The sequence below is a fragment of the Lissotriton vulgaris genome, chromosome 3_1 (genome assembly GCF_964263255.1).
Source record: "Lissotriton vulgaris chromosome 3_1, aLisVul1.2, whole genome shotgun sequence".
NCBI lineage: Eukaryota > Metazoa > Chordata > Amphibia > Caudata > Salamandridae > Lissotriton > Lissotriton vulgaris.
The window spans coordinates 388,200,293-388,214,884 of NC_141689.1; the positions used below are offsets into that span (position 1 = coordinate 388,200,293).

General features: G+C 40.0%; 1 protein-coding gene across 1 annotated transcript in view; it reads right to left on the reverse strand.

Annotated features, from left to right (window-relative positions):
• HCN1 (hyperpolarization activated cyclic nucleotide gated potassium channel 1) overlaps positions 1-14,592 on the reverse strand; it is a 1,068,254-nt gene that overhangs the window by 323,136 nt on the left and 730,526 nt on the right. The window contains exon 4 of the mRNA XM_086960610.1: positions 10,517-10,735. Within this exon, the coding sequence (XP_086816736.1) occupies positions 10,517-10,735 (219 nt within the window). The remainder of the gene's footprint in view (positions 1-10,516; positions 10,736-14,592) is intronic.

Here is a 14,592-nt window from a genome sequence, read left to right on the forward strand (position 1 = left end):
GGAAAGTGATCCCGTTCTGTTGAAGGTGCCACTGAGTGCCTGATGGCCTAATCTGGAGGGAGAAAACCAAGTAGCTGTTTTTGTTCACTATAGCCCTGGATGGCTTAGGGCTCCGAATGTGGGGAACAGATGTGGATCAAGAACGTTACGTTGTCCGGGGCTCCACTGGAGCTTTATTGCAGTGAATCCCAAGCACCAACATTGAAGGCACAGTAACCAAACTGCACCTCCCAGAAAACAACGTGATTACTCATCCAGAGCCGCCCAATAAGGACTCACGATATGCAGGATAAAAGAAGGTGTTTCCGCGAGTGTACTGTAGAACTGCAGACTCCCTTTGATAAAGAGAAGTCCTCGAAACGCGTCAGGGTTGCAGTTTGCTGTGTATTTTACGGACCAACGCGAACGTTTATTTACCGAATAAAGCTGCTGAGGAAAGCTCGTCTGTGTGTGAGTGCTTCCCGACGTTGGACATTCCCCAAGGAGCTTGATGTACATGCGGCCGTCCTGCCGCAGGGATTGCACCGCTTCAACCTTTGAAAGCCACGGAGCTCTAAGCCATCCAGGGCTCCAAATGTGGGGCAAAGATGTGGATCAAGAACGTTACATTGTCCGGGGCTCCGCTGGAGCTTTATTTCAGTGAATCCCAAGCACCAACATTGAAGGCACAGTAACCAAACTACACCTCCCAGAAAACAACGTGATTGCTCATCCAGAGCCGCCCAATAAGGACTAACGAAATGCGGGCTAAAAGAAGGTGTGGCCGCGAGTGTGCTGTAGAACTGCAGACTCCCCTTGATAAACAGAAGTCCTCGAAACCCGTCAGGGTTGCAGTTTGCTGTGTATTATACGGACCAATGCGAACGTTTATTTACTGAATAAAGCTGCTGGGGAAAAGCTAGTCTGTGTGTGAGTGCTTCCTGACGTTGGACATTCCCCAAGGAGCTTGATATATATATATATATATATATATATATATATATATATATATATATATATATATATATATATATATATATATATATATATATATATATATATATATATATATATATATTACCTACTGGCGGTAGCCAGTAGGTATATATAGTTAGGACCTAGTTTCCATAGGAAATCCCCAAAATTCTATTGGGAATAACTTTGGCGCTGGTTGATGAATCTTCGCAAATTTCTCAAAGAAGATGGCTCGCTCCGCTCCTCTCCTTCCCTGAAAGTTTGGGGGGGATTAGTCAAGTGGGGGCTGAGAAAAAAGGGGGTCCCAAAACGTGTTTTCCCCATGTTAATTTCCATAGGACCTTTAGACTCGGCTACAGCTTGAACCGCTGAAGGGAATTACACCAAACTTGTCACAATAGTAGTGTCTGGTACGCAGATCACGCTTTTGGTAAAATAGTGTAAATCCCTCCAGTGGTTCCTGAGAAAATTAAAAGAGAAGCAAATTATATATCTATAAGCGCGCACCCGTGCGCGCACCCCCGCGATTTTTCCCCCCAAAATTTTTTTGGGGGGGGCTTGGGGGGCTTCTGTCTTTTATTTTTGTGTGTTTTATTTCAATTTCGAGGGTGCCCACCCCTCGTTTTACCCCCGAGATCACCGCCGCGGCCCGAGCCGCCTCATGATGGCCGCCGCCTGGTTGTGGGCGGGGCCGGGAGGACTTGGTTTCCGCTTCCCCCTGCCTGGGGGAAGCCTTCGATGTGTATGTGCCCGGTCTCCCGTGCCGAGGGGTGGGTGCTTATTAGAAGTATGTCATTGCCCGTATCTGCACCCCCATAACCAAATGGTTTCTCTAATTACGCTGTTCTTTGCCCGGCAATCATTCGCCTTCCCCAGAGCTGTGCACTGACTGCAAGACAGGAAGATCCATTGACAGCGCCTCACAACTAACACTATGCGCTCTCTTAAAGTACTTTGATAAAGGCTAAACACTTCCCTGGGCAAAACAGCACACGTTCAATGCTGGCTCGGACAAAAGGGCCAGGAGATCAAAGGCCCTATAGCGCGCTGATGGGAGGCGGGAAATACAGAAGATCAAAAGCCCTACAGCGAGCTGATGGGAGGCGGGAAAGCCTACTGGAGATTAAAGGCCCTACCGCGCGCTGGCGGTAAAGCAAACAAAGGATCCTCTATCAACGTAGTTAACAGCCTAAATAGCACCAGCACCCTGGGCCAAATTAAGCTGTGAGCCATAATAATTACGTGCCTTGACACACTGCACACGGCTGTTGTATACTGGTGACGGCATTTGAACCTGGGCGCGACCCGCACGCCTCCTGCCCAACCTATTTTCAAACCTAACTTTCACTTGAAGCCCTCTTTCTAGCCAAGTAACACGGCTATTTTGTGTTGACTACTGCAAACTCTTCGAACCGCTAAGGGACACGCACCCTTCCCAATTCACTGACACAAAGTTAGACGCTTTATACCTGAGGCCACGAGATCCAATATTGGTGAGTGTGGAACCATGAGAAAACGCAACCCCTGACTTTCATCAGCCTCCTCATAAGTGATTGGTGCGCTGTGAACTCCTAGCGCTGCGAACCCCTCCCTTCCGTAAAGAGCAGGCGCGCAGCGCTTTCCCCGTTCGCAATGTGATATGCATTCTTGAGCATAAATGAATACAGGATGGGCGAACTGCGCCTTCGGTATTTCGGTATTTTAAAACCCTTTTCTTTTGCGACGGAGCTCGCCGCGCTGTAGCGCTGCGAGACACTCTTCTTCTAAAGAACAACCGCATCTCTTGCCTCCCTGCAGCTGATAAGCGCAGGAACAAGTAGCCCAGTTAGTTGTAAAACGAAATCATATAAAAACCGACATACTTCACCAACAGTCAAGCACTATTAAAACTATGGATGTGATATCTGACTATTCACAGTCGTGCATACATTTAACTCATTCAAGAGGCATTGATAACATGACGCGCATGTTGAGTGTGTTCACATTTTTAAAGTGACAGTGCTCTGAATTGTGATGTAACATCTTATCATAGACATAAAAGAAATAAACATTGTTGTCTGAACTGTATATCCCATCGATACCAAAATGCTTTTTTCATTCACATTTATAGGTGTCAATAACGTTGTTATAAATATTTATAAATATATAAATAAATATTTATTTATATAAAATAGGCATTGCATAATATATAAGTCAAAATGCAAACGAGAATTAAAACCACAATTCTGGATAAAATGCATATTAAAAAGTTGATCTAGTGCAAACTTTTCATATGTGAACATAACCCAGTCTTGTATCAATTGGTAAAAACTCTCATGCCCATATCACCCCCGAAGCATTTCTTAATGTGTAGGGGTCGCTAATAAAAATATATATGCCTGCTCGTGAATAAATTGACCTGCACAAAATTGGACCGTGTCTGCGTCTTTCTAAGGTGTGGGAGGACGCCTCACCTTTGTGGAAATCGAACGTGGATTTCTTGGATATATATATATATATATATATATATATATATATATATATATATATATATATATATATATATATATATATATATATATATATATATATATATATATATATATATATATATTTATATATTTATATATATATATATATATATATATTACCTACTGGCGGTAGCCAGTAGGTATATATAGTTAGGACCTAGTTTCCATAGGAAATCCCCAACATTCTATTGAGAATAACTTTGGCGCTGGTTGATGAATCTCAAGAAACTGCGCAGGAGCCACTTACCCAGTGTTATCACTACCGTGCCACAAAATAGGCTTTTTTTTTTACGTACTAGTTTTTAAGGCAAAACTAAATCACATTACACGTTGTATGGCATTCAATGTTTTTTAACCTTCAAAATGCATAAAATCAGTACCTAAAAATGACTTTAACCCAGTTTTTCTTCTGTCAAAGGGTACAGCAGCATTATATATATATATATATATATATTAGTTTTTAAAAAACCAATGAAATTCACTGAAAAAACCATAGGTTATAGACTATATATAGTTAGGAATTAGCCTTTAAAAAACCTTGGAAATTCACTGAAAAACCATAGGTTTTAGGCCTTATATAGTTAGGAATTAACATATAAAAAACCATTGAAATTCCTCCTATATAGTTAGCTGGACATTTTATTGATATAAAACCATTGAAATTCCACATATAGTTAGTTGCACTAACTATATATTTCGCGCATCCGCAATCCAATGCTGATGATGTCACATATTACATCATTCGTGACATGGTCAGTGACATCACTGATGACATCACTGATGACATCTCAAATGACATCACTGATGACATCACTGATGACATCTCATTTAACATCAATGATCACACCACTGATGATATACTTCATGTGATACTACAACGCACCTCCTTACACTCTAATATAACCTCTGTTACACCTAGTGTAAAATACAGAGTATCATTTTTGAAACTATTGACACACGAATACCATTTACTACATACGCACTCACTGATTCCTACGTCTACACACACATTCATTCATTCACCCATAAGATCACTCGTACATACAGTCACTCATCATTACAACACTATCATATGCACTCATACACCTATGCAGACACTCACACACTGCCACTCATCCATGGAGTTACTCACACACCTAGTCAGTCCTGTAAAGAATCAATCACACTTTGATTTCTTCATCTATACAGTTAAACACAGAACAGCTTACATTTTCACAGATATACTAACACATACTTACTCACTTATACAATCAAATCCTTCATCCATACTCATATACATCCACTTATTCTTCAATATGTAAAACATAGTTAAACTTTACAAAAACACACAGACACTGGATGATGTCATCAGTGATGTCATTTGAGATGTCATCAGTGATGTCATCAGTGATGTCACTGACCATGTCATGAATGATGTAATATGTGACATCATCAGCATTGGATTGCGGATGCGCGAAATATATAGTTAGTGCAACTAACTATATGTGGAATTTCAATGGTTTTATATCAATAAAATGTCCAGCTAACTATATAGGAGGAATTTCAATGGTTTTTTATATGTTAATTCCTAACTATATAAGGCCTAAAACCTATGGTTTTTTCAGTGAATATATATATATATATTCTATATATATATATATATATATATATATATATATATATATATATATTTAACATATATAACATATAACAAACTCTGTGTTACATGTTATCCTTTCTTTGATCAGCACTGTATGCACATCCATTGTACGATAACTCTTGCTATTTACACCATATTTACACGCTTTACACAAGTTGCACTTCACAAAACCTTCCTTTTCTTTAATATAGTGACTTGAGGTCAAAATATCTGCCAAGGATCATACTTTTTTTGATGCGACATGTGGGCCTTTTTCAAAGATTTCAGTCAGATGTTCATCATTCTGTAGAATCCACCCATGTTTTTTTAGAACCTTCTTGATGCTGGGCTGTGCCAAGCTATAGCAAACACAAGGATATGATAGAAGGAGCTCTGGAATCTTTCATACACTCACACCCAGTCACAAATCTGGGTTGAATCCATCATCGTTCTTTAGCTCACTTTGCTACCCCAGTTCAGAAACAGCTATATGCAAACCGTCTTGACCCTGTGCCTAATGGGAACAGTCTAGCCCAAACTGCCAAGCCATGTCTTCCTTGGACTGGAAACAAACATCCTGTGAGCAGTTTTGGGCTAACAGCCTTCATCAGCCAGGCCAAAACCAACAGCTTTGGAGGGAGCTTGACAATGACTTATAAAACTTCAGGTGGGCCTTGCCTGCCACAGTTTTTGACCTTAACCCCCTGGAAGATCTCAGCTTTGAAAAAAAGACCAAATCTAAAACTTTGACCTTGATGACCTACTTCGTGTGTAAGACCTCCACTCCATTTTAGTCGGCCTAAAATCTCTCTCTTTTTCCTTGGTTTTATGCCCTAGAACTTTACCAATTCATATCTCTGGTTCTTCTTAAACTGTGATTATCTTGGAGCTTTTTTGCTTATTAATCTTGTCTCTATTTTTCCAAATTGGTTTCAAAATGTTATTGTGTTGTGTTCTTTACTTCAAAATTGTTATTAGTGCTTGATCTTCGCACACACTTATCTGGAAATTCTGGTTGGCTAGGTTAGGCACCTAACCAGGCAGAACCCACTACTCTAGTCAGTGTAAGGGAGTTATACAACCATGATAAATCCTGCTCACCCTCTTGGTAGCTTGGCAGTGCAGTCCGGTTTGTCCCAGAGACAACGTGTAAAGTGTTTGAGCAACACACACACACACACAAACACACCAGTGAACAAAATAAATACACCACAAAAGAGACTACACACTGTAGTATATAAAATACCTACCTGTGTTGCATATACATATAGACCAAAACAACATAAACCAATAATAACTAAGATTTATATATTGCACATGACATAAAAACATCATGAAAGGCACCATTACTGGGCATATCATACCATCACATTATATGTTACTAGTTTCCCTGACTATGCAAGGTATAAAACATCAATTGCAGTATGTAATGAAACTTGAGTCATCGCTACTGTGCATGTCTGTAAAATGAAATCATCCAAATATACATCAGTACAACAGGACATGAAAAGGCATAGTTAGATACAGAGCATAGTGAGTCACCACAGCACCATCAGATACACATGAATACCAATAGTCTCACCATCCAGCTGCAGGCACAGCGCTCCTGTGCTCATATTAGGTAGTATACGTTAATCCCAGATTCTTAATGTAGAGTTCAGGAGCACCTGCCCCCCTATTAGGGAGAAAACAGTAAGGGCAGGCAGCTCCTGGATTTAAACTATGGGGGTCTCCGCTGAGGTTCCTGGAATGCTCTCTAACGAACAACTAGTGTCCCTCAGGTACGCCAACACAGGGCTTATACAAAGGGCAAGAATGAGCAGAGAGACCACAGCAGGTCTCTCGTGTGCAAGGGAAATCCAAGGCAACTGCCCCTGAGCATGTGGCGCAGCTGCTGCAGGCACCATCTAATGGGAGCCTGTCCTAGTAAGGGATTCCCTCTCAGCTGTGGGAGGGGCAGTCCAGGGGAGATATTTGCTGTTTGGCCGCACACCCAACTGGAATGTGGCTTTTGGGGCACAATGGCTTTCAAGCAGCATCGCTCCTCACGGGCACAGGCATGATGTGGCTGCCTACCGGGGGTCTCTTTTGTACTCTATACATTGCGGTCCCCTGTGGAAATGGGCCGCACCAAGCACAAACACCGGCCTCCTTCTCCTGGGATTGTAAATGCTTAGATTCATGCTACTGGGTGAGACGACCTGCGCTCTCCCTGCACTGGCGAAGGATTTCCTCATAGCAATACCCACACCTGTCTGAAATGAAATTTGGGCAGCAGCACAGCACCTTAAACGCACTTCCTTAAAAGAAGGGCGATCACCATGCACTCCCCTTCCGTGTAACAGCAAGTCCCCCATGCAGCGTTCCTCCAAACCTGAGCACAGAGTTCAACAAGTGCCAGGGAGAAAGATTGTTGGCGGCTGGACTATGCGTCCCATGGCCAGTTTGGGCTGCGACTGGAATCCTTGCAAATCCCACAGGAGCAGGTAGGCAGCCCACAGACTTGTGAGAACACTGGGGCATGAGCAGGCAACAGGCCAGCACACTGGTTTCCTCAGGAAAGTGGCAGATTCTTTAGCAGCCAAGCAGCACCTGGTTACAAGTCTTGCACAGTGCCTGAAATCATAGAGTCAGAGCCCCTGTACTTATACTCAAAATGTCTTTGATGTGGAGATTACTTCAGAAGAAATTAAGAAGTGCAGAACACCCCCATTCTATCCCAGCACTGGTTCTAGACACACTAAAGGGGGTGAAGACAGCATTGTGAGAGGACAGGCACAGCCCTATTCAGGTGTCAGTGACAACTCCTCCCACCACTCTAGCTCAGGAAGGCCCATCAGCCTGGTGATGGGCCATCAAGATATGCAGGGCACACCTCAGCTCCCTTTGTGTGACTGTCTAGAGTGAATTCACAAACCGGTCCCTGTCTATCTAAACCAGGCAATGATTGGAGTCAGGCTGCAAAGCACAAAGAGTCATAAGTACATAGAAATGCCCACTTTTCAGAAGATGAAAATTCACATTCACCATTAAGCTGGATTTATCACCATTATTTCAAACATACCAAACATGGCAATGCTAGTCCTTCCAGATTAGAAATTAGCAGTGAATATCTTATTGGGGAATTCGCAATGCAAACCCATGAGAGGTAGAGCACTTGCAGCAGTGATAAACCAATAAAGCTTGTTTGTCGCTACCAGGATATGCAACACAATAAAGACACATGACCTACCTTTTACCTACAATGCACCCTGCCCATAGGGCTACCTAGGGCCTACCTTAGAGGTGAACTATATGTAGTAAAAGGGGAGTTTCAGACTTGGTCGGTAACTTCACATGCCAAGTCAATGTTTAGTAAACCGCACACGTAGGTGGTGCAAGCAGCGCTGCCGAATCACTAGAAGCATTTAATTTGCAGGCCCTGGGTATTTGGAATACCACTGTACAATGGACATACAGGTAAATTAAATATGCTAGACAGGTGCAGCCCAATACCATGTTTAAAGGAGAGAGTTCATGCACTTTAGCACTTATTTGCAGTGGTAAAGTGACCAGAATCCTAAAGCCAACAAAACAAGTTTGGGGATAACCCTGCAAAAAGGGCCCGGTCCAACAATTGCATTATGCTTGACCCATAGCTACCAATGGTTAAATAGGGATTCTCTAAGAACTGAGATTTTACCTGAACTAGGTGTGTTTATTGAGTTGGCAAAGATACTCCATTCTGAAAGTAATGATCCAATTTCTTACCATGGGCAACACACCAGCTGTACCACAGGTAGCATGACTGACATCCATTTCAATCAGTCATTTACGGTCAAAGTGAGGAACAAGCAGCTAGAAAATTATAAAATAAATGTGCAGATTCTCTGCTGCTGTCACAGCTAAAGACTGCACATATACAGCAGAGCACACATTGAAAGACAAAAAAGGATTGCAGCATCGGTTACGCATTTCTTGCCCTAGGGTATATGATTGTGGCTACCCAATAGTCATCAAAGCTGCAATTACGAGTGTGCCATATTTAGGTGAGGGGACATCATGTCACACCAGCACCTAAACCTCGCCATTCTGAATTCATGCTCACTGAACGGCAATACCACATGGGCCTTATTTTCGGGGTCAAATTACACATGGAATCCTGATTCTATACAAGTTATTACTCTCATAAGCTTCATGTGATTTCACTAGCTGTATTTATTTTAAATCAATCCCTGTGATCCCCACGCAGGAAATTTGGTGCGGAAACACCAGGCCAATTGTAATCAATCGGGCATTATTTAACTTGGAAATACTGCATCTGCAATTGGAGTCCAAGTCCACAGATTTAAAAAGTGCTTTCTTTTTGTTGGTTTGGCAGTAGATCTACAATTTATCTCAATTAAAAAAAAATGTAATCGAGATTAGAACATTATACTCAAAAGCGTCTAAAAAAGTCATGCAAATTATAATACTGTTAACAAAATCTATGCATACCGGGTAAAATACTTCTTGTCTGCATTGCATTAATTACTTAATTACATCTGTTGTGTGGATCTTTCTGCACTAGTATATGTCGCTAATTGTAGTCTACTCTGATATAAACAAGTTTTAACCCACTGAAATCCAGCAAATCTCTTCATCTTTACATTGTAGCCTTTAATATTTGCACACCAAGATACACCACTTGTGGTACTTTAACAAAAACTACAGGTCCTTTTTTACTAGGCCGGGGTGAAATTTTGAATTGCGCCAGACTAATCGGAGTCAATTCAGTAACTATGCATCACTCTTGTGATGCAAAATTACAGAATTTACGCAATTGAGGCAACTTGAGTATTTAAGAGTAATTTGGGGCAAAAATCCAACCGCTGGAATACAGAAACAACGAACTAAGAGAGTGAGTGACTGTGGGATACTGCTGCTTGTGTCTTGTAGGATTTAGTGCTGTTTTCTTAGCACAAAATGCATCCTCTGGCCTATTTTGAATGCAAGGGTGCCTTTTGCGCAAAAATAGTGCTAAATGCTGGGTTGCGCTTCTCACATAATTACAAGTAATTTTGCGGAAATTACGACTAATTAAGCTAGAGAGAATTATGCCAGTTGCACCCACCTCTATTTTTTACTACGCCATTGGGCAAGCTCATCGGTCCAGTGTGTCTCCAATGGCCCATGGGCCACTTCAATTGGTAGTGGCTCATTCCAGCCTAGTGTTCAAAAATACCAGATTTGAAAAGCTAAACTGGAGAAAATAATTTTTTAGAGCACCAATGTCTTGTCATTTGCCCTGCTGATGTTGTTACGGATAGTTATAGGAGCTCAGAAAGAGATCAAAAGATTATATCAAAACAAAAAAGAACAATTGAACTCAAAAGAGGAAGAGCGTGACGCATGAGAGAAACGGTAATTATAGCATGCAGAAAATAATACTTGTATTAAAGTTGAATATAGTAACCTTTTCTTGATATTGCCGCCGAGATGAATCCAAAGACTGTATCAAGGCCGTGGCATGTCCCACAAACATGGCATAACAGGTGGCCCCCACAATCATGCTCAGCATGGTAATCCAGAGGTCTGACATGCTTACTGGGGCACGCGCTCCGTACCCGATGCACAGCATGTGGCTCATGGCTTTGAAGAGCGCGTATGAGTACTGCTTCCCCCAGGAGTCATTCTGAAAGAAAAGAAACCGAAAGTGACTGGGTCTGAAAAGATGCAGTGCACACGTCACGCCGCTATGTACAAGAGGATCTTTATAGAGGACGGTATATGGGGCTATCCAGCAAGCAACTTACAATATTTTTATATATATAATGCCTCAATGAAACGCATCACACTTGCCTGAGCTGAGTAATTTGAGAAAATGTTTGGACAAATGCTTTAAATATAGTCAGCTGTGTTTTAAGGCTCTGTAGATGTTGAACAGAGCTTGAAACTCCAACTGTGTGCCTTCACTTATTTTAAATATAATGTTAAAATGCATTACTCATGCTCTAAAGGGTCCTTCTATTTATTGTTGTTACAAAGGTTTAATCCTAAAATCTTCCAAAATCTAGCCATGCCATTTAAGTAAGTATATACCTTATGTAGATCAAACTTCATATTTTCAATTTAAGTGTATTGTCATGTAAAGGCTCAATCTACCAGTATGAATACATAGGCCACTGCAAATCTCTCAAGATTGCTTCTTCTGAATAATGTTAAACTAAACGAGGGCGCAGAATGGAGGTACCCTCAGAGTGTGTCTCTAGGATTCTCATGAGCTTCGTATACCAATCGCTATTTTAGACCAGGAAGAGTGTTGCTTTGAAATTAATGTTTGTGCTATAGAACAAGAAACACTACAGTTCTTCCCCATAATACTAAGCAATCTGATACAATATATAATTTATATTTCAATAGAGAACTAGATTAAAAATGTGTAACAGAACATTGTGAATTCGTTGGAATGTCATATTAAAGAATTCACGGTTTGGCAATATATTCTGATTCCGCTATTAAAAACGGAATGTATCTTAATTTCTGAGCCTGTCTATATAATTGTGCTGGATATGATGTATGTATGACGTTCCTATTACGCAATCTGCCCTTTGTAAGATTGCATTCATGGAGACATCTTTTGAGTTAATTTTATCTATACTGATCCAGGGGGAAATCCACAGAAGTGGGTTCTCTAGAAGTGATCTTAAAGAAGCACACACTAGGCCATATATACAACCTGTGGGGCCATCTAAAAGACTAGTGAATGGTTGTTTATATGCAGGAGGGCATCCCTTCCTGCGCATAAACAATCCATAATGGCGATTTGTTACTTCTATGTGTGCTTCATAAAAGTAGCAAATAGTCATTAATTAATGACTGTTTATGTGCAGGAAGGGACACCTTCCTGCACATAAACAATAATTTGGGGCAATTTGCTCTTTCTATGTGTGCTGCGCAGCCCATATAGAAAAAGCAAAAAAGAGGAGAAAAAAAGTTTGTCTTTTCATTTGGCCATTCTAACGCCTGCTTTTGCATGGCGTTAGTTTTTGATGCTGCCTCAAATTTACACGTACTTGTAAATCTGAGGCAGCTTCAAAAAGCAATGGGTGTTGTGGTGGAACGCCCACAGCAACACCCATTACACGCCCCTTTCACGCTGAGTGATGTGTTGAAAGGGGCTGTATTTACAAGACGCTATTAGGCATCAAAAAGTGGCTTAATGCCTCTTTGTTAATATGGAAAAGGGCACTAAAAGAGACGTTCTGATGGTGCTATCCCCTTGTAAATATACCCCTGTGTGTGTTGGTGGTATTGTAGGGTGCTCTATATAAAGGAGAAGCTCTCCACCTAATCTTGGGAACTATCCAGAGATACCAGTTTCCTTAATTGCATGATAAAATTATTTTAGAATATATTATTTAGAGAAGTTGAGGATTGATGTGACATGGTGTGAACAATAGGAGAAAACTTAACATGAATGTTACAGCAATTCAGTACTGTCAGTGAATTTGAACTTCAATACTTGCGTTCTACACATTATGCATCTATTGCAATTGCACTTTAGATTCGATTTAGTGATCATTAGCACTTGCACTTGAATGTCTATGTCCGTGATAATTGTGCCTCTATTGCAAATGCACTTTAAAATATAGTGTTTGTGCACATATAATACACACTGTTTACTATCGGGACAAAGGGTGAGCATTTGCACTTTATGACTTGAATATATATTGCATTTGCACTTTAGTATAATGTATTTGTACAGACAATTGCCAAGTTTGGAACCTTTAATACAATCTGTCCTTCTTCTCCTTGTTGCCTGTAAATTAATTTGTGTTTCAACTTTTAACATCTTTCTATTATTTTATTGTTTCATATATATTACACTGGCAACTTATATCAAATTATTTGAACATGTTTAATGCCTATAAGAAATAATAAGGAGATATCTCTTCCCCATTTGTCTTTGAATTTCTTTCTTTTGCTGATTTATCCATCTGAAATGATGGAGGGTTGACTCTCATATAGTAAATAATGCTGCTTGCCTTTTAAGAAATTCTGAATTAGGAATACCTCAATATGAATTATGTTGAAATATGTGTTTGAATCATATATCTCATAACATTTAGTATATTACTATGATTTATTTTGAAAGATTTGTTTCAACTGGCCAACAGAATGAAAAAAAAATTGAAAATGTAAAAAAACAATTACTGCTATTTCATGAATTATGGTCGAGTAGTCATCTACAAGAAATTGTACTGAAAAATAATGAATTTTGTATTTATGCATATAAATAATATAAATGCAATCACTTTAAAATGGGGGATAACACTCAACAGTAATGTGCAAAAAAGTACGCAGTCTAGCTGTTTTTAAAGAAAATGTGATGATGGACTAAGGTTAAGGGCACTTTAAAAAGGGCAATCTAGAGAGCCGAGCTCTATGGTCCTGTGGAAGGTAAACGCCGAAACGTGTCGACTGTCCCTGTTGTATATGCACTGTTGGTGAAAAGTAAATAAAATATAAATATTCCTAGCCTGTGGTGCTGCCTGATTCCTACTGTGGAGGGAGGACAATGGAGTAGCTGAATCATTATATATTTCATATATGGATAAACACACACCCAAATGCACACATTTGCTTACAAATTAAAATATGACTTTGTATGTATCTCTTTCTCCCTCTCTCTCTCTCTCTCTCTAACTATATCTATATCTATATATATATATATATATATATATATATATATATATATATATATATATATATATATATATATATATATATATATATATATATATATATATATATATATATATAAAATCAACAACAGCTCTGGTATAAGGGACAATGCCACGCTAGCTCATGTGCGGTCCAGGTTTGGGCCACCGGTAGCCCGGAATATTCCCAGCAATGTCTGCGTTATCCTGTTTCCTGCTATTAAACCACTTTTTTGCATGAGCAATCCTGTTGTGCCTTGGTACATTTGTTGTATAACGAAGATGTTGCTGGAAATATATATACATATATATATATATTTATATATATGAACAAACACTCTCACTTCCTTAGAGACAACCAACGAAGAAGGCACGGACTTGAGGCTGTTAAGCATATGGCTTATTTTATTATTTCAGGTCACCCTCAACCCGGACATATACATGCATATATATTCAGTGAAAAAACAAAGGTTAGTATGATGCTGTAGTTAGATGAATATCCCACATACCATTTTAATCTAAACAAACACTGAAATTCATGAGTTAGAATTTACCAAACTGTAATTCACCCCCTGAAGTGAATATAACTCAGAGAACACTGTGAGAAGATAGCCTGGCATATGATGTCCACTATTCTAGTGGGCTCCTTGCATCAATCTAAACGACCCTTATAGATGGTGGTTGTAAAGTCAACCTTATAGACAAACTATCCTAGTGGTAGCATGGACCAGCAGTCATAGGCTAAGACCAGTCCTGAGTCTGAGTCTTTTGAGTGTCTCTGAACAGCAACCTATACTGTTCAGTGGTTAAGCCAAACCCATCTATT